The 19,024-nt window shown below is 36.0% G+C and overlaps 3 protein-coding genes across 3 annotated transcripts in view; 2 read left to right on the plus strand and 1 right to left on the minus strand.

Moving 5' to 3' along the window:
• The first annotated feature begins 2,276 nt into the window (after positions 1-2,276).
• LOC145230314 (dihydrolipoyl dehydrogenase, mitochondrial-like) lies at positions 2,277-7,557 on the plus strand. The gene is made up of 11 exons (XM_080095708.1): positions 2,277-2,443; positions 2,715-2,858; positions 3,258-3,396; positions 3,741-3,883; positions 3,951-4,049; positions 4,680-4,870; positions 4,927-5,025; positions 5,411-5,581; positions 6,022-6,272; positions 6,645-6,811; positions 7,240-7,557. The coding sequence occupies exons 1-11, from the start codon at positions 2,414-2,416 to the stop codon at positions 7,306-7,308; spliced, it is 1,503 nt and encodes a 500-aa protein (XP_079951834.1). The 5' UTR covers positions 2,277-2,413; the 3' UTR covers positions 7,309-7,557.
• Positions 7,558-8,283: 726 nt separating this feature from the next.
• LOC145230364 (interleukin-1 receptor-associated kinase 4-like) lies at positions 8,284-17,948 on the minus strand. The gene is made up of 13 exons (XM_080095788.1): positions 17,679-17,948; positions 17,264-17,449; positions 17,143-17,200; positions 15,890-15,966; positions 15,638-15,795; positions 14,370-14,570; positions 13,847-13,965; positions 13,168-13,345; positions 11,428-11,514; positions 11,029-11,118; positions 10,681-10,858; positions 10,131-10,267; positions 8,284-9,569 (listed from the first exon to the last, which is right to left on the minus strand). Exons 1-13 carry the CDS (start codon positions 17,836-17,838, stop codon positions 8,721-8,723), a joined length of 2,478 nt encoding a protein of 825 aa, XP_079951914.1. The 5' UTR covers positions 17,839-17,948; the 3' UTR covers positions 8,284-8,720.
• Positions 17,949-18,752: 804 nt separating this feature from the next.
• Positions 18,753-19,024, plus strand: part of LOC145230361 (piezo-type mechanosensitive ion channel component 1-like) — a 36,498-nt gene continuing 36,226 nt past the window's right edge. The window contains exon 1 of the mRNA XM_080095787.1: positions 18,753-19,005. Coding sequence (XP_079951913.1) covers positions 18,915-19,005 — 91 coding nt within the window. The 5' untranslated portion in view covers positions 18,753-18,914. The remainder of the gene's footprint in view (positions 19,006-19,024) is intronic.

Below are 19,024 nucleotides of genomic sequence, written 5' to 3' on the forward strand. Positions count from 1 at the left end.
CGATGACCAGGTTCCCACCTCCATGAACAATACCACCGCTGTATCCCTTGGGTCCAAGTTGTTGGCCGTTGATGTAAAGGCCCATGATCTTGTTTGCAGAATGAAACCAGCCACAAACATGGTACTAAGAAATAACAGAAGCAAGCGTATAACTATTCAAATATGTGTAAATTGCCTTAACAGCGAATTGATCACAAAGCACAAGTCAGTTAAAACATGTAGAAGACATTTTTGCCAAATAATTTGCAGTTTTGTATTGAAATGAAAACGGCACGAAAGCTTACTTTGGCAGACGTTTGCATGTTGAATGTAAAGTTATTGTGCGACTGGTAGATGATAAGCCTGATAACAGATGGTGGGCGCAGTTCTACTAAAATGTGATTCTTGCTAACCGATGTTTCGTAGCTGAACAGCGGCACCACATAGGACAAATCTTTTACTTCGAACCAGAAACACGCGGTGCCTGACTTGAGTTGGGGAAAGTACCTTTTGTACCTGACGTAATCAGATTGTTGGTTGTCCCTCGTAAATACGAACTGCGTCAATCTACATTCTGAAGATCGACAGAAAGTTTATTACCAGTGATGCACCGACCGAAGTTTGGGTTGGCCGTCACATTTCTGCCGCATATTGAGTTGGAACGTCACAAACAAGTTTGCTTGTAACTTACTACCAACATACGATTTTGTTCAAAACTCCCATAATGAATAGTATTTCAGGTTGGCCTGATTCGGTCACTATTATTTGGCCTTGTGGACATTTTGAATATATTTTATTTGGTCCCCAAAGTTGTAAAGCGGGTTTTTGCATTACTCCAGTAATTACATCTGTCTTAACGACAAATTTAAATCAGTCTACAGTTTTGTTTACTCCTTCTTTTAGAATCACCTTGGACGGGGGTAGACGATTGAGAATAAGTCAAAGCAAAACCTCTGTTTAGTTGATCGACGTTCTGTCTCAAGGCAACAATTTCTTCTGCAAAAATGGTTGCGATTAAATTTGGCAGTTGTCAAAAAAGACGTGCCTACAACTGATAATAATAAATACCTTCGCATAAAGTTTTATTTTCACACGTCACCACAGGAGTTTGAGTAGGCACTGCTGTCGGCGGTGCATTGTCGGTCTGGTTTGTTGGTGCTGCCAACGATAGCTGAACTACAGAGAACACGACGATTAAGATCGTTAATTTCATGCTTCCCCTTAACGTTACGGTCACCACTTGAACTAATTCAAGATTCTTGTGAGACCCGCTTTTATAGGCTGTTGTTCAAACACTATTGCCCCCAGTGGAATTTAAAGCTTGTTTTGGGGAAAATTGCACCCTGTGCTTTTACGCTATGTGGTGCCTTATTTAAACATTAGTGCAAAACATCGATTGTCCTATTTTCAAAAACAAGACAGTAAAAAGTCCAGTAACCAGTATCCTGCGTTATTATTACGCCAACACGAAGTTTTATATTGCCTTGACGAAGTTTCATGTTTTTAGGGCACTTTGATCTCAATGTTTGCGGTGCCATTAACTTTAGAGCGAACGACGAAGCTAGGTTGCCATATTTTCGAAAAACAAGTCAATTCAAAAGTCCCCAAACACCAAAAACACCCCAATAATCCATCAACAACAATGTTTTTATGCCTTGACCGGGTTTTCATTGTATGTTTATGGAATAATTTACGTCCTACGACCGTGCGCACCAACTGAACCTGTTTTGACATGAGGTATAGTCATGCCGTCTATGCAGGACCTCTTTGTCCTAAAAAAACACATTGGTGGTCACCTGTAAATGCCGCAATCAACCAAGCTGTATTTTAATTGTTGCAATGACATTACAAATTTCCAAGTATCGCGACCGAAATGAACAGTGAGGTAAGAATTCAGATGTAAAATAAAAGCAAGAAAAATTTTGCGTAAAAGCAAAACAGCATATTGAAGGGAATCCCAAACCGTTTTGGGGCTGTTAAGTTTATTCAGTTTTGAAAACATGACAAAAACATTGAACTATTAGACACAGTGTAGGACACTTAATATTAGTGCTTTATGGACACAGCATATGCGAATCCCTCTGGTAAACACCATATGAACCCAAAAATGAAACATCGATATGTGGTTTGGGGTCTAGATAAAATTTTGGTTAAAATATTTTTTGAAAGGAAGTTTTTATTGTTTATATTTACAAATAATATATTTTTTGATTATTATTTACTTTTTACCATTCATTTCAATTATTTTCAAAACAAAATATGAATCAGCGATTTCTGCAGTTCAGGATTTTAGTGTTGAAGGACATGACTCAGCGTTTAGTAACCTAAAGGCAGAAATTGGAATTGTTGTGTTGTATTTTTTCCTGTTGAAAACCAAATTTGCAACCAGTCTTGTTTACCAGTATTACCACCTTACTCCCAAAACTAAACAAATATGTTAAGGCTTGCATCAAGATTGGTTCAAGTAAGTAAAACATATTATGCAGCCTAGTTAAAAAGACCAAAATTTGTAGTCTACTTTGTTTTATGAAGGCTACTAATTTTTTTGCGTCATAACAATAAAATCTGTAATATTTGAAAAAATGTTACAGACCCAAATAACCCTATACTTAGTTTATTGTGCCTTAAAACTTTAAAAACAATCTATAAATGCTAACTTTTTAGAAAATTGTGGAAAGTACATCTAAATCGGGTACAAAAGTGAAAAACTGAATTTAAATGTATTTTATTTTTAGGCAGGCGCAAGATCTAGAATACCAGTGCAAATCTCATCAGCGTCTTACAGTGCTGGTACAACACATGATGCTGATTTAGTTGTAATTGGATCTGGACCTGGCGGATATGTTGCTGCGATAAAAGCAGCACAGTTGGGCTTTAAGGTAATTAAATGCTTATAATTTGTTCCAGTGATAAATGCCTTTTGACATGTAAGCTTGCTTAAGTTTACAAGAATTAGGCAAAGTTTGTAAAAACTTTCTGATGGTACAATGCACATTTTGTGTCACAATTACTTTTGTTTGTGTTTCGCATATTTTTGATGTGGCAAAGAGTTTTCCATGTAGTACTCTACTTATGGTAGCAGTAGTATTGTACCCTCTTTAAGTGATCTTCCAAATTATGTTAACTCTATTATTTACGGTTCAAATTTGCTTGTCAATGATGTTCCTTCAATTTTTGTCAAACTTCTGTATTATTTCGAATTTTTGGAAAATTGTTTTGTAGGTTAAATAATACAGGTGTCAATTATTGATTTCAGAAGACTTTTGTTGTTGATTTAGACTGTATGCATTGAAAAAGAATCAACACTTGGAGGAACCTGTTTAAATGTGGGCTGCATTCCATCGAAAGCTTTATTAAACAACTCACATTATTATCATCTTGCTGCTGGAAAGGATTTTGCCATGCGAGGAATAGATGGTAACTGTCTGCGATTTTTACTCTTCCAGTCCATAACTCATAAAAAACTTGCATGATAAACATGTAAATTTTATTGCAAAAAAATTACAATCGTGTAAAGTGTGTTTACAAGCTCTCTGTCTGTTTTCCTTTGATGAAGCCAACCTTTCTTCTGTTCAATAAATAAGGTTTCGTGGGAATTTAAGAACTTGTCTTGCAAGACATGCCAATATCCTGATAAAGGCGTCTCGTATGGTCATCGAAACATTGTTTATTTATAATAAAAACTGCTGGAAGAGCATTACTCATTTTCACGTTCTTGTGCTCCTTGGCACATGCAACTGTAAAACATGTAATTGTTGCAGTTGAGGTAAAGCTGAACCTGGACAAAATGATGGAACAAAAGCGCAACGCGGTCACTGGCCTTACTTCGGGGATTGCAGGATTATTCAAAGCCAACAAAGTGACCAGGGTGGACGGTTTTGGTACAATCAAAAGTCCTACACAGGTACATATTAAAACTCTCATAGACTAGTATGAATTAATTTGTTTTAATATGTGTTGTTGGAAATTAGGTTGTTGCAACAAAAGCTGATGGAAGTGAAGATACAATTAACACAAAGAATATTCTAATTGCAACTGGCTCAGAGGTTACGCCATTTCCTGGGTTAGAGGTAAAATTTGTGTTGAATTATGATCAAACATTATAAAATATATACTCTATAAGTAGACAGTTTCAACTTAAAAACTCACATCAGTATAGCTGGTGACCAGCCAGCCATATAGGCAGTTGATTGGGAGTAATAGGCTAATAATTTATTCATTAACAAATCTATAAATTAGACTTAACTAAAGTAACAAGTTTGAAAACCACTTCTTAAGACAAAATATGAAGGCCAACTGCTTTTATTTGTGTACAAATCGTTTCATTTAATTGCAAATACTATTTTATTGCATACTAAATTTGAAGCTGTAGCTTATCATTGGTAAGATAATATTTTTAATTGCAAACTCCAATAAATTGAGTCCAAGTAAATAATGGATCACAATGACATTTAGATGTGTTGGTATATTTCAACATAACTACCATGAATTGTAATGAAACAGTTGACTTAAATATAAAGACAATAAGCAGTTGCAATAACAATAAGTTACAGACAGTGCACACTGCTTTGACTACAAGGTCTTATCAGTGCAGCTGGTAACAAGACATTGGCCATATAGGCTAGTTTAGTAGGGTTATGGCACTCCAGTATAGGTGATGTCAAATGTAAACAAATCCATCATAACATTTGCACTTTTAGATCGATGAAGAAACAATTATTTCCTCAACTGGTGCTTTGTCTCTTAAAGAAGTGCCAAAGAGGATGATTCTTATTGGTGCTGGTGTCATCGGTGTGGAATTAGGTTCTGTTTGGTCGCGACTGGGCTCCCAAGTTACAGCAGTCGAATTTCTGGGTCATGTTGGAGGTCTGGGTATAGATATGGAAGTCTCGTAAGTTTATTAGTGGATGGTTGAATATTGGTTACTACTGTGTCTGGATTTTTCAGGAAAACGTTTCAGCGCACATTGACAAAGCAAGGAATGAAATTTAAACTTAACACAAAAGTTCTGTCAGCATCAAAAAGTTCATCTGGTATTCAAGTGAAGTAAGTAAATATATAATGCATTTGTGTCAAATACACATCATCACATTTTTTCTCATCATTCAAAAGTAGTTTTCCAAGTTAATGTGTGTGTTTTTTTGTGTGTGTGTGTTCAAACTCTGTGGATTTGGTTTACGTTTTTTGAGAGAACTATTTAATATGTTTTGTGGTACATTTGTTTTTTTGTGCTGTGGACAAATAGTTTTTAGATTTATGCAGAACTCATAACCCTATTCCAAAATCTAGAGGGGGCATTTCTTTGTAGAATATACATACTGGTTAACTGTGAAAAGAAAAAAAATTATGATGTTTTCATGTGCATTAATTAAAAGCACACATTTTTTTCTGTAAAAGCTAGAATGTAACAGTTGTGTATATTTCACAATAGTGTTGAAGCTGCCAAAGGAGGCAAAGCAGAGACGATGGAATGTGACGTCTTGCTTGTATGCATTGGTAGAAGGCCGTACACTGCCAACCTTGGACTTGAAAATGTTGGAATTGAACTTGAACCAAGAGGGACAGTTGCAGTTAACGACAGATTTCAGACCTCTGTACCAAAGTAAGTAGCTTTCATTGCCTGACTGTGTCTGCCACCAATACTGTTAGATTAGTTTTCTTTGATTTAAAGGTCCAGCTCTTCGGAGCAGTGCTGCTTAAGTTATATTTGCAGGCAAACACAACTGGCCGAGACAGGATTAGAACCCATAACCTTATGAGCACAATATGGTTGCTTAAACCCTTTAGCCACTTTTGCATAGTGTCCACTATTGTTCAACAACTGATTGAAAAATTTTCAGCTGGTTTGGTGCATGATAGATGATGTACCTGCAAAACTGTGAACACCCTATTCTGTACAATGCATCCCAAATGTATGAGAAAGTGTAACAACATATTTTCCCTTCTGGGAATGCTATCTCAAATAAACTCATTTTCACCCAAGTTAAATTACATTGCTCTCCCTTATGGTATGGTCTCATATAGCTGTGTCTTGTTTTTCAGCATTTATGCCATTGGTGACTGTATAAAGGGTCCAATGCTTGCTCACAAAGCTGAAGACGAGGGTATAATTTGCGTGGAAGGCATGACTGGTGCTCCAGTGCATATCGACTACAACTGTGTACCCTCTGTTATTTACACACACCCTGAAGTGGGTTGGGTTGGTAAGACCGAGGAAAATCTAAAAGAAGAAAATATCCCATACAAGATCGGCAGATTTCCGTTTTCAGCCAACAGCAGAGCTAAAACAAATGGTTTGTAACAAAAGTTTTTGGATTTGGTTAATTCACAATAGGTTGACTTGGTTTTACCTATGGGCCAATCTTTGGCTTGAAATCATTTCCAGAAACCAATCATATATAATTCCTTGTACCTCTTGTTTCCTTGCATTAGCAATAATATAACAATCATGTACAAATACAGTTAAATGCATAACCAAGTTGTCTTTATGCAATTAACCAGATTATACAGTTAATAGGACGACAATCTTAACAAGTGATAATAATCTTTATTTGTTAAATCATAACAATAGGCATCACAGCAGTTTCTCAATCCCTTTGCATTTAAACTCAATATGCAATTAACTGGTATGCGATTAACTGGATTCTGTATTTTTCATTTTATAGCGGACACAGATGGTTTTGTCAAAATCCTGAGCCACAAAGAAACTGATCGTGTACTTGGAGCCCACATTATTGGTGGTGGAGCTGGCGAGATGATCAATGAAGCGGTACTTGCACTGGAATACGGTGCCTCAGCTGAAGATATTGCCCGAGTCTCCCATGCACATCCAGTAAGTACTTGTTTTCCCACAATAAAAAGGAGAATTGTGGGTTGTATAAAAGATTTGTTTGTTTGGCTAAATAGCATTTACTTTTAGTCAGACCAAAAGGTGACTTTATTTTATGACATGGTATTTTGTCACATTGAAAATGGACTGGCCTTACAGATTTTTTACAGATTAATACTTTGCATTGGAATTTGTATGAGCAAGTCCAAGTAAAATGCCCAGGTTTAAAAGTTTGGTAAATCAACATAATAATTATCTCTTGATTATCTGGTTTCAGTTAAATAGAGATAAATAAAAAAAGGGATAATTATATTGTTACTAGCCACTAACTTCTGTCAAATATGTACGATATTATGATAGTACCAACATAAAATGCTCAGTCAAATGACTTGAAGTTTCAGTTTGTAACACTTGTATTCTTTATTTTTCAGACTTTGTCCGAAGCCTTCAGAGAGGCAAATCTAATGGCCTACTGCGGCAAACCAATCAACAACGTTTAGACAAATAAACAATGGGTACAAAACAGGGGTTTGAAAGTCACAGTTAGTGGTGTGCAATATAATATTTTCACCACCATAAAGTTCCTCTTGATGTTTTCCAACTCCATACACAAACTTGAGATGGTTCACTTGTCACTATTGATATTTTTCGACTGGTTCGCATTTCTTTGTAGTTCAACTGTGGTTACGCAGAACTTGTTGTGTCTTTTCATTTTGTGGCAAATTATATTAAAACAGTTGTTGCTTTTCTATTGCAAAAAAGTGATTTATTATTGGCTGCATTAAAACTGTAGTTATGACACCAAAGCCAACTGCAGACTTTTTTCAGCCAACTAACGCTCCCTTCCCAAATTTCGATTACATATTAATACTATGCCAGTGATCTTTTTTTTGGTGTCACAAAACCCTTTAGGGTAGTTGACTAAATTGTCTGATTCCTGTTGGGCAGCGCTCAAATAGATATTTATGTTAAATAAATATGACAAATATTACACCAGGCCTATTGAAGGTGTTATACTGAATCAGCCGGTCTCCAGGCATCCTATTAGGCAAGACTAAAAAATCTAGCCTTTGGTGGGGTTTGAACCCGCGACACAAGCCTTTCTGGGTTTCGTGCTCTGCCAATTAGCTACACAGGCTTATGAAGCAGTAGTGGGCAAGTTGAATCACAAGCACTGGTTATTCAACGTTTAACAGGCCCATTATTGCTTTGTAGTAGGGGATTACCAGGTAGTTCATTGATCACTTACGATATACATACATTCATAACTATGAATTTGGGCTGTGTGTGTTGCACCAAACTAAAATGGCAAACAGTCACAAACAATATTTAAAAATAGCCTACAGTTAGATACACCAGGTCTCAAACCCAAGCCCTATCGAACCTTCTAGGCTGACTTACAACTTTGTACAGAACACTACAGTTCTGTGTGTCATAAAGCACTGACTTTCGATTTTCTCAACTATGAGTAGAAGTACAGACAAGTTCACATTTTATTGCAATTTGTACAACTGAAACAAAGTGCATGATGACTTGTAGCTGTTTAGTTGGGTAGTTCACACAGCAGCAACAAAAAAATATAAAATCTTGGTACAGACACATTAAACACAGATCGAAAATTTAAACTAGTGCAATACTTGTGTAGGAGTAACATTGCAACAACTGCTATTCAGATACTCATTATTGTTGAATGTTAGGTAGAAAACAGTTTTCTAATGAAACGAAATCTCAGTTGTTCATTAAAATGGTGATAAACAAAAAATACATTAATGGGGCAAAAGATAAAAAATATACACCGTAAAAAAACAACTGTACAATAAAAAAACTTTACAAGCTGTACATTAAAAGCATGTGTACCAAAAAAAGTATTCATGCTGCAAAAATGTTTTATGGCCATTTGGCTTGTATGGCATTAGTCGCTTGTACTTGATTCTGTTGGAACACGACTGCTGTTGTCTCGAAAAATCTGGGTGTAGCTCTGTCCCTCGTTAATCCGTACCATAAGGGTTTCCTTAATAGAATTCATACTGACTGGGGGCGGCGAGGACTGAGATGTAGCTGAGTTGGAGGGAAAGCTGCTCCGGGGATGGGGGACATTCGGAGATGGGAATTGGAAGGAAGAAATAGAGTGGTGGTATCCAGCTTCTGAGGGACTCCCTTCTTCTTGCTGACTGCTGGAGTATGCTCCGACTTGCGGAAGTGCAAGATCTTTCGGTACTTGGCTTCTTTCAGCAAAGGAGTTATTGACTTGATGGTCCAAGTCTAAACTTGTGAATGTGTCTGGTGTACAGTCAAGTAAAGGTGCCGCCCACTGCGATGAAGCTATAGGTGCTAGTTGGTGTTGCTGTCCTTGTTGTGAGTCATCATATATTCCGCGTGGCTTATGGGCACGGCTCAAATCAAGGTTATAGGGGTTGTTATTCTGAACCCGGCTAGGCGCTGGCTGGTACGGACCGGGACTGTACAGGTCGCTTGGGTTGCGGGAGTCATTGGTTCCACGAAAATCATCTGAGAAACTGCTGTTGTTTCCAATGTTACTCCCAACAGAGCGGGTGTAGAGATGAGCTTGGAGGCTGCCATGCTGATGTGGTCGGTCTAGCGTGTCAGTGCCACCCACTTGGTACTGGCCACTGACCGACGTGCCAGTTGAAGAGGGTCCATGACTGTCAGTGTCATCCTCAGACGACGCATGAATATGCAACTGGTCAAAGTCACGGTCGATAGATTTGGTTACAAGCTTGGAATCGTACTTGCTAAGCTTCTGCAAATAATTGTTTCAGATTTATAGCAAAAGTTTTCAAGCGAAAAACCAAAATGCCTCTTTGACATGTACTTCTGGCAAATACAACATTTTTCCCATGTAAGTTGCAATGTGAAATTGTAAAGGCAACCGCTACAAATGAAATCTTTTTGTTTCGTTTTTGCTTTGACAAGTTTTTTTTGCAAATAACCGAAACATATTTTCACATACAACATGCAGCAGTTGATTCAGTAAGCAAAAAACACTAAATTTGGGATTTATAAAAAATGTCTTTGCTCGGAGATGACTCGTAAAGTTTATCAGCTAGTAGGGATGGGCCAAAACTGCAAATGTTCTGTTTGGTCGAGCACCTCACGTTAATGCTAGGTACTCGGCCTAGTTTCGTATCTTAGCAGGGAATGAATATGCAAATTTAATGTTCGGGTAAGTTTGTGCAACTACTCGGCCGAGCACCGAGCATCAAAATCAGAGATGCTTGGTACAGGGTACTCGGGTTCTGGCTCAGCTCGGCCCATCCCTATCAGCAAGCATGACAAAGAGACTCTTAAGTTTGTAACATACGTGATCAAGAAGCAATGAATGGTGATCTTCTGATTCAACAGGATTTCTGCTCAGGTGAGGATCTGGATATCCATTCTTTGCAATCCATTCACGCCGTTGTGTTGTTGTCGTTGATGACTGACTGTATTTCTGCTTGTCTGTTAAACACATAGAAAAAAGTGAGTGCAAGTATTTCCAGCAAGTACTTGTGTCTGACAAAAAAAGTTTGTTTGGCTGTGAAGTATAGTTGTTCAGTTTTACAGATCTGAAAGGTTGTTCTTATTTTATGACATGGTATTTTGTCACACTGAAAAGGAATGTGGATGATTACTTTAAATTGGAATTTGGATGAACAAAGTTGATTTTCAAGACTTAAAATGCATAATTTTGCTTGTCTGTTAAACACACAAAAAGGTTTGGGTCATGTTTTTCATGTCTGCTTTGTCTATGTGGCAACTTGCATGATATTGTACATAGTCTGTTCAGCTACAGTTGGTGTTAGGTTGACTTGGTCTTTATTTCTACACTAATATGTTATGTATGTTTTACACAATAGAAATGTCACACAAACCTATTAACTCTGGCAGTGACTCTGTTTTCCTTCCGTAAATCACAGCGACCTTTTGGTCGATTTTTTCCAGCCTGGACAGTGTGTTTGCCATCTTAGGGCGCTTGATTCTTCTCTCATGGCAGCATTGCAAGGCAAGACGCACAAACTGCAAGGCCAACTCTTTTGGAAGTTTCAAAATCTGTAAATTAGGAAAAATAATGATACCACCAGGCACAGAAATTCCATTTTGTTTATTCTACAGATTAATTCTTTGATTTCGTTTTTTTTTATTAAAACATTACACATGAATGTGTTATCTAAGTGGCAACTAAACACACTTTTGTTGTGCAAATAATATTAATGTAAAACCTGTGGATCCTGAAGATTGAAAAGCTTTTCCGAGGCCTGTTCTTCCCCAATTTTCTCAGCTTCACAAGCAATGTTGTCCATATAATCTCGCTGCAACAAGCAAATAAATTCTAAGATCAGCTTTGAAGTGTTCATAAACACCAACAATCTTGGCACACACATATGTAAATCATAGTACAACAGGCCTATAAAAAGTGTTATCATACAGTTACATAAAAATTGATTTAATCTGAATTCAGTTGTGTTAAAACAGTGCCCATAGCTTTTTTGATACACATCACACTTTGAAACATTAAATTCGATTACACATCTTAGACAGAAGTACCGAAAACTAAACCACTGCATACCAGCTGTGAAGTAATGGTGTAGATTAGCAGAATGGTTGTTAAATAAGCTTACCAACAATGGTGTTTCCTTGGACCTGTCATAGGCTCTTCTGCCAGTGTAAAGTTCAAGAAGAACAACACCAAATGCAAAAGTGTCAACCTGAAACATATACTTGTGGCTTATGTTTGTTGGTTGACACCTAATGTTGAAATACTGAAACTGTGTGTAATAATTTTAACATTTTCAGTGTGTTTGACTGATTTCTACGTCAAAAGATGTTTTGAATGTGGAAAATGGAACACAATGTCACTCGTTTTGCCATCAGTGATAAAATGAGATGAACATTTTTATTCTAGTTTTCAAAAGTTTTCTTCTCTTTTAATCTCTACAGTTTTTTGTGTCCAAATAAAACTAGAAGGGTGGCTTAGCACATATTGCCCTTGCATATACACTATAACCTATTTTAAAACATTGATATATTTCCTATGCTTATTTTGTATTGGGTCCCATATTAGCCATCATCTTTTATAACTTGAGTCATTTCTGCAGGCAAAAACTCATGGGTCCCCACACATGCAAAGTTAAAAATAATGCAATTCAAGAGATAACCATGAGAAAGTCGGGTGTTGTAAGGTAAAACACAGTGATCGGCACTGGGCTTAAATAATAATACTATGTACAATACAAACTATAAAATTAGATTCACCCCAGATATTGTTTGAAGTATGTCCTATTTAACGTTTTAAAAAACTGACCCATTTTAGGGGGCTAGTAGGGCAACTAATTGGGTTCGACAGACAAACTAAAAAATATATAAAAACCACAATGACTCAATCAATAGTACTGCAAAATTTCAGCCCAATCCGCCAATGTTTAAAATTTCGACCACTAGAGGTGTTTTGAGCAACAACCGTTACTGTTTCTGACGTCATAGGGCTATTAACAAGCCCCTAACTGCCATGGCGCAAAAACGACCACCAAGCAACCCACCAACGAGCAACATACAACTGGTTGCCCTTGTAACACTATTGCTCCAAAGAAATCTTTCGTTTGTGGTGCCCAGTAACATACAAATACGTTTTACACTTTAGGGGCTTGTGGGGTAAATTCTAGGACTACAGGGGTGAACACAACAATCTACACCTATAAATGGCATACTATACAAGAAATCCAAATTTCAGCTAATTCTGACACTGTTCAAAAACTCACCCATTTTAGGGGGCTAGCGGGGTAAATACTGGGGTTATCAACAACAAAAAAGTGGTAGATGTGCAAGTGGGATGCACATCTACATGAATATATCTACCATCTTTGTAAATTTCAGCCAAATCCATCAAACATTTGATGGAAAAACGAGTCGGACAAACTTTGGGTAAAAACACCCATTTTAGGGGGCGAGCGGGGTAAATACTGGGGTTATCAACAAAAACAAAGTGGGATGCACATCTACATAACTATATCTACCATCTGTGTAAATTTCAGCCAAATCCATCAAACATTTGATGGAAAAACGAGTCGGACAAACTTTGGGAAGAAAAAAAAAGAAAGAAAAAACAACAACAATTTGAGTAAAATCAATATGAGTCCCCTTCAGGGAAGGGGACCCATAATAATTAAATGTATGTACACATATGTTACGTGCAATTTATTTTTATACACTGACACTGATTAAAAAAAATTTGAAAAGCTAGTAAGTTCATAAAAACACAACAAATGCAAAAGGTAATAGTAAGCCAGGCCTATTGAAGGTGTCATACAGCCGGTCACCAAGCATTTATGTCCATCTTAACTGAACACCAAATGTTGTATTACCTGGACAGATAATTTCTTGGTTTGAATATATTCATTGGCCAAGTAACCAAGAGTTCCAGGAGTGTGTTCGTTCGACAAATGGAAGTAACTGCTGGTTGACGCATTCCATGGCATTTCTCTGGCAAGCCCAAAGTCTCCCAACTTAGCAGTGTAACTTGCATCAAGAAGGATATTGGCACTGTACAAAACAGAAAGTTTTGGAATAGAAAATAATTTGTTGTATTTAACTAATTCCAACAGAAAAACTACGAAATTGCCATTGTCATGTAATATGAGTTGCTATTCGCCAGAAATTTCTGTATTACAACTTTGGTTAATAACAACAACAACAGTTTGTCAACCTTTTTTCGATTTAACTATGAATAGGTCAGCAAAAGACTGCGTGTCTGGTGTTTATAAGTATTATTTTTTTACAAGAATCTTTTAAACAGTCAATATCTAGTCAATTAGTTTGTCAACTAAATCATGTAATTTGTCCACATCCACTCACGATAAAACAAATTTGATTTTTTGTTTCAACATTATGAAGAAGAAAGGGCTTTTGGTTAGTGTCAATAAAAAAGGCCAACTATGCCCCCTGGAAAACCCCTCTGACCCTTTAGCTGGCCATGGACCCCGATTGAGAAATACTGGTCTAGAAAATTTTTGATATTGATGTGATTCACAACAAGTAACTCACGTCTTGATATCTCCATGGATCAATGGTTTTGACTTCATTGTGTGGAGGAATTGAAGACCTCTCGCTGCACCACAAGCAACCCTTACACGAATGTCCCAGTTCATTGGCTCTGACTTGTTCTGAAATAACAAATGCATTGTGTAAAATATTTAAGTTTAATTGGTAGTGCTGAATACGGCAAATGGAAATCAGAGTAAATTAAACTAAAAAATTTAAAATTGATAATTTTCCACAGGATATTAAAGGCTTATATATCCCAAAAAGGGTGACTCCAATTTACTAAGCTTTTTTTGTGATTATTCAGGGTACTCAATCAACTAATAATGGCAATAGCTTAGGATTAAATAGTAAGATTTGGGTTTTTTATTGTATGTGACACACATTTACAAAGTGTATGTATGTTTGGCAAAATAATCTAAAGTCAGTAACTGTAAATTTGACTTGCATTTAGAATTTCCTGTAAACAATGTTAAAAATCGTTTGTCTTTAGTAAATCATTTAACTTAAAAGTAAAATTTCTTACTAGACATTGCAATCTATCCTGTAACGATCCATTCTTCATGTAATCATAGATCAAGCAGGGGTCGGGCCCATCTAACGACCAGCCGTACAGCGCGATAACGTTAGGGTGACGATACTCAGCCAAGTAATTAAGTTCATTGCGCAAATCATCATGCTGACGGTGAGTCTCAATTACTGAAGTTGTCAGTGGATTATCCTTGTCCTGTTCAAACCAGTAATTAGTTAAGTTGTGTAATTGTAACTAAAACTGGGAATCACCATGTTAGCCTATTCGGTGTTAAGCATAAGTTAGGAGTATATTGAGAACCCATGGAAGTGTTTGTTTTTATGGGTAGTGCTGATGGTACACAAAAAACAACAACATTTCTTGCAATTGTTTTGGTTTTGGCTCTAACATTTTGTTACCTTTGTATTTTTTTAAATGTTTAAAAGCAGTGCTAACATTTTCACAACTCAACACAAAAAATGTAGTCAAAATCTGTTTATTGTCTTCAAACACTGAACATTTTTTATACATGTATTATTTGCAAAATATTTTATCTTGTATGACATAAATATATACCCTTTTGAGGCAGGTGTTGTGCATGATTAGGTAAATTGTATTAAAAGTCTTTAAGCACTGATCCAAGGTAAGACTTAATCTATGATGACAATAATAACTGTTAAAACCGTGTACAATTTATGAATGCCAACATGATGCCCTTTACACATAACAAACTGGGATCAGACTCAATTGACAGACATATGTGTAACCTCCCATTATAACATGCCCTACAGATACACCGAAAATCTATAGTAGGAATTTTTCAATGCTTCTATGTGACCCTGTACCTAACCACAGTTTTGACAGAACAAGAGATACCTGTCAAATTCTTTGAAATTGACAATAGCTAAAATATACTGTTACAACACGTAACCATTTCCTGTGGAATTTTTTCAAATTTATTTTCAATCCCTAAAATATCGGTTTTAGAATGATTCTATTAAAACAGAGTATCACCTGGCTATTTATATGCTCAAAGCATACCTACTATAGAAGCAAAATGTACAAATAAAGGTATAATCTAATTTACCTTAACAAATATGAGAAAAAAACAAACATGTAGACTCACAATTTTAATGCACATATAACAGTACAATAGTGTTATAATATTTAACTTTATTCAATTGCTAATTTATTCATTAAAATGGGGTTTGGTTAATTTTATATTTTATCATGAAACAATACATTTGTGTGGTAACATGTCATGCTAAGACTTATGTACTTACAATTTTGAGAACTTTGCAGGCAAACAAGGTGTTGTTCAGTATCACTTTGTAAACCTTGCCAAAAGCACCAGCACCCAATTCCATTTCATGACTGAAGTTGTTTGTACCTTTACTAATATCCTTGTAGTCAAAATGACAAGTATTGATTCCATGCCAACCTATAAAGTATAGTTATTGGGCATGCTGTTTAGTAAAGAACTCATTTTTTACAGCTGTTTGTATGAAGCATGTTGTAAAAGTTGTTCTAGTTACCGTTGCTTGATTCTGCCTTTTCTTTGGTTTTTGGCAAGGCAGGAAAATGTCCTTCATACTGTTGTGCATCAATTGATCTAAAAAAAGGAATATAGTTAAATAATTATTTTCAAGAAGAAAATTCAGTGTGAAAAACCACTAAATCTGTCGCTATGTTTTATTTGTTTTATCAAAACAAATGCATTTCGCTATAAAAGCATCATCAGTGTCTAAAAACAAAATAAAAAGCTGGATAAAAGCAAAAACAAACAAAAAACACACACACCCAGACCAACCGCAAAAAGCCTTTCCTCTGTCTTACAGGACTGCAAATGCAGACCGGCAGGTATGGCGCTGATTAAAACCACGAAAAAAGGCGAGGAAAAGATAAGGGCGCAAAACGAAAAAACAAACACGATTGTAGCAACAAAGCGATTGCAGTCAACGAACCGCAGGAAGGACCATAGCTTGAACATTTATTGTGGCGCCCGTTAAAATTAGCCATTTGTTATCACAAACGTCCAAATTTTCAGTCTGAGGTTCCTCTACAAAAACCACATTATAGCATTGTGCAATACCTAACTTTTTTTGGAAAAGTCGGAAATGTTTATTGTGGTAGTGCTGAAGAAGGGCCGCGCGGTCACCCCCTACACTTATGTCGGACGTCCGCCAAACAGCTCGATGTGAATTCCATCGGGTCGAAAACTTATTTTTAGTTTGGCCGACATATTGTTCTTCACACGCCAAACACATGGCAACATATATTCCGTAGTTACAACACGAAAGTTGCTGACGTAAGTGGAACAGTCTTTGTTGTGACCGCAAGTCAGTCACCGGAAAAACCATTGACTTTGTTGTGACCGCAAGTTGATAAAACAAATAAAACATAGCGACAGATTTAGTGGTTTTTCACACTGAATTTTCTTCATCTGATTTTAATGACCCTGAATCGTCGCGGTCGTTTTACTTGAAAGGAGATTTCAATAATAAAAGAATTACTACATAATTATTTTCAAACGTAATTACAAATTTTATCTTGGCCAATAAAAACTCTTATTTTTTTGTTATGTCAACAAACATCAATAATTGTCCTAAAATTGGTATGATAAATAAAGTTTAAGTAATCATAAATTTAAATACCAGATTTTTTTATAACATTGCTAAAATGATATGATGAACAAAAGCAATTTTAAAAACCTAAATTTGTTTAATTTAGTCCAATTCACTATCTCATTTATTAGTAAATTTCTACTTAACATGTCAATTACTCTTACCTGGGAGGAACAGAAAACATCAATGAAGTTGGCATTGGGGGAAGATCCTCATCAATGTCTATGCAAATAAAACTTGCTGTTAGTTCCCTTTTCCAAGAGGGGTTATGCACTTTTCCCTTACCGAATTCACCGAGAAATTCCTGTGCTAATTGAACAAGCCCAATCTCAACCAAGATTTCATAGAGATGACGGATTCTTAGCATTCGATAGGAGCAATCTCGTAAAAGGTTTTCAGTTGGACTGCCGTGCATTTCAAATGACAGTCGCAATTTTTTGCTGTGAGTTTCGTCAAATCCAAGACGACTTACTACAATAAATAACCCAAAGTTACACAAAAAGTAAAATTTTTATGCCTTAACAAGTATAATTTTCCAATCGTTTAAAATAAAATAAAATTTATGGCTAAAAAACAATCAAACTTTTTGAAGAAATTAAATCTATTCCCAAAATTTTTTTAACCAGTTTATTGTTTCAAAAAATAAAATTCATTGAATAAAACTAAACAAAAACACTTCTTGCGAACTCAATGAACTTGCCAAGCTTTTCCCAATAGCCTTCATTTTTATGTATCGTGTAATCAATTTCAGTGCATAATTTTGATCTTCTATCTGCTGGGATGTCATCGATGTACTTGCGACTTGAATATGGAATAATCAATGTGCTTTCCATCTTCGAGCTTGCCATGCTGCACTGCATGGCTCACTGCAGTTTCTTCTTCTATAGGACAGTGAATTTTTTTATCAGTCTTAAGCAATAGTTTAACACAGAAAGACCAACAAAAACACTAAATAAAATTTGTACAATTAAAACATTTTTTGTGACAAACCCAAAACAACAATTTAGGGGTACAGTTAAATGCAAATAAGTACCAACAAACAACAAACTGATTCTAAATTTAGTCCAAGTTAAATGGAAATAACGTTCTGATTCTGAGAACGTATGAGCTATGAACTCTTGGCCTTAGTGACCATTATTTATAAAAAAACACTACGATAAAACTAATATACAATTCAACTAAAACTTTGTCTAACACCTATAATCGCATCAACATGTTAAACGTTGCAACGCAATCTCTACAGTAGCAAACGCCAACAACAGAAAATCTGAATACTCAAAAAAAAAAAAAAAAAAACACAGACCGATTCTGATTCTCGTCTGCAATTCCATCACGACTTGTCAATAACACGCACGACTGACCCACACACGATAAAAAAACCCAGAGTAGAAGGGAATTTTTCCTCTTTTGTTTGTTTGAAAACCCATAATACGGGTAAGTTTGGTCCGTAAAAGACCCAGGTAGACCATTAATCTAAAGGGAACTTCTTTAGAGGAAATATGCAAATCACAAAATGATGTAAACGGGTATATTTTGACATCTAAACAACAAAAAAACTGTCGTATTTCCGACAACGCTTTATTTTGTTCATAAAAAATACTCGATTAACAAACAAAAAACATACATTTCAACATTCTCTAATTTAATTATAAAAAGTCATGTTGTCAAACATCAAAATAGAAACACAAATTTTTTGGCAAATAAAAAGAAAAGTAAAATAGACCGGGAAAAAAGGTCGGCATTCACGGATGAATGCATATACATGTCATGTGGTCGACTCTGCTCAAAAAGAGAGTATTTTGTGTTTACATTTGATCGGGTGCGTGTGTAACTTCTGGGAGGAGCGAGTAATCTTGCGATGATCCGTAAAACGTGAAAGGAATTTGCGAATATTAAAAGTTCAACGCTAAATGTCGAAACAAATGAAAACTGTTTTATGAACAAACGACAAGAGGACAAAATGACGGCCTTAGTAGGAACTTCGAATGTTTTTTATTGGGTCATTTTGCCTATTGTGTTGCTTGCAAGTAAGTTTTGTTACGAATT

The sequence above is a fragment of the Phallusia mammillata genome, chromosome 5 (assembly GCF_965637545.1).
Source record: "Phallusia mammillata chromosome 5, kaPhaMamm4.hap1.1, whole genome shotgun sequence".
Taxonomy (NCBI): Eukaryota; Metazoa; Chordata; class Ascidiacea; order Phlebobranchia; family Ascidiidae; genus Phallusia; species Phallusia mammillata.

Coding starts and splice junctions, on each gene's coding strand:
- LOC145230364 (XM_080095788.1), bottom strand. CDS start 17,838: ATGCAGTGCAGCATGGCAAGCTCGAAGATGGAAAGCACATTGATTATT. Junction 13,346..13,846: donor ATCCATGGAGATATCAAGAC/GTGAGTTACTTG, acceptor TGTTTTGTACAG/TGCCAATATCCTTCTTGATG. Junction 10,268..10,680: donor GTCACTGCCAGAGTTAATAG/GTTTGTGTGACA, acceptor TGTGTTTAACAG/ACAAGCAGAAATACAGTCAG.
- LOC145230314 (XM_080095708.1), top strand. CDS start 2,414: ATGTTAAGGCTTGCATCAAGATTGGTTCAA. Junction 3,884..3,950: donor CAATCAAAAGTCCTACACAG/GTACATATTAAA, acceptor GTTGGAAATTAG/GTTGTTGCAACAAAAGCTGA. Junction 4,871..4,926: donor GGTATAGATATGGAAGTCTC/GTAAGTTTATTA, acceptor TGGATTTTTCAG/GAAAACGTTTCAGCGCACAT.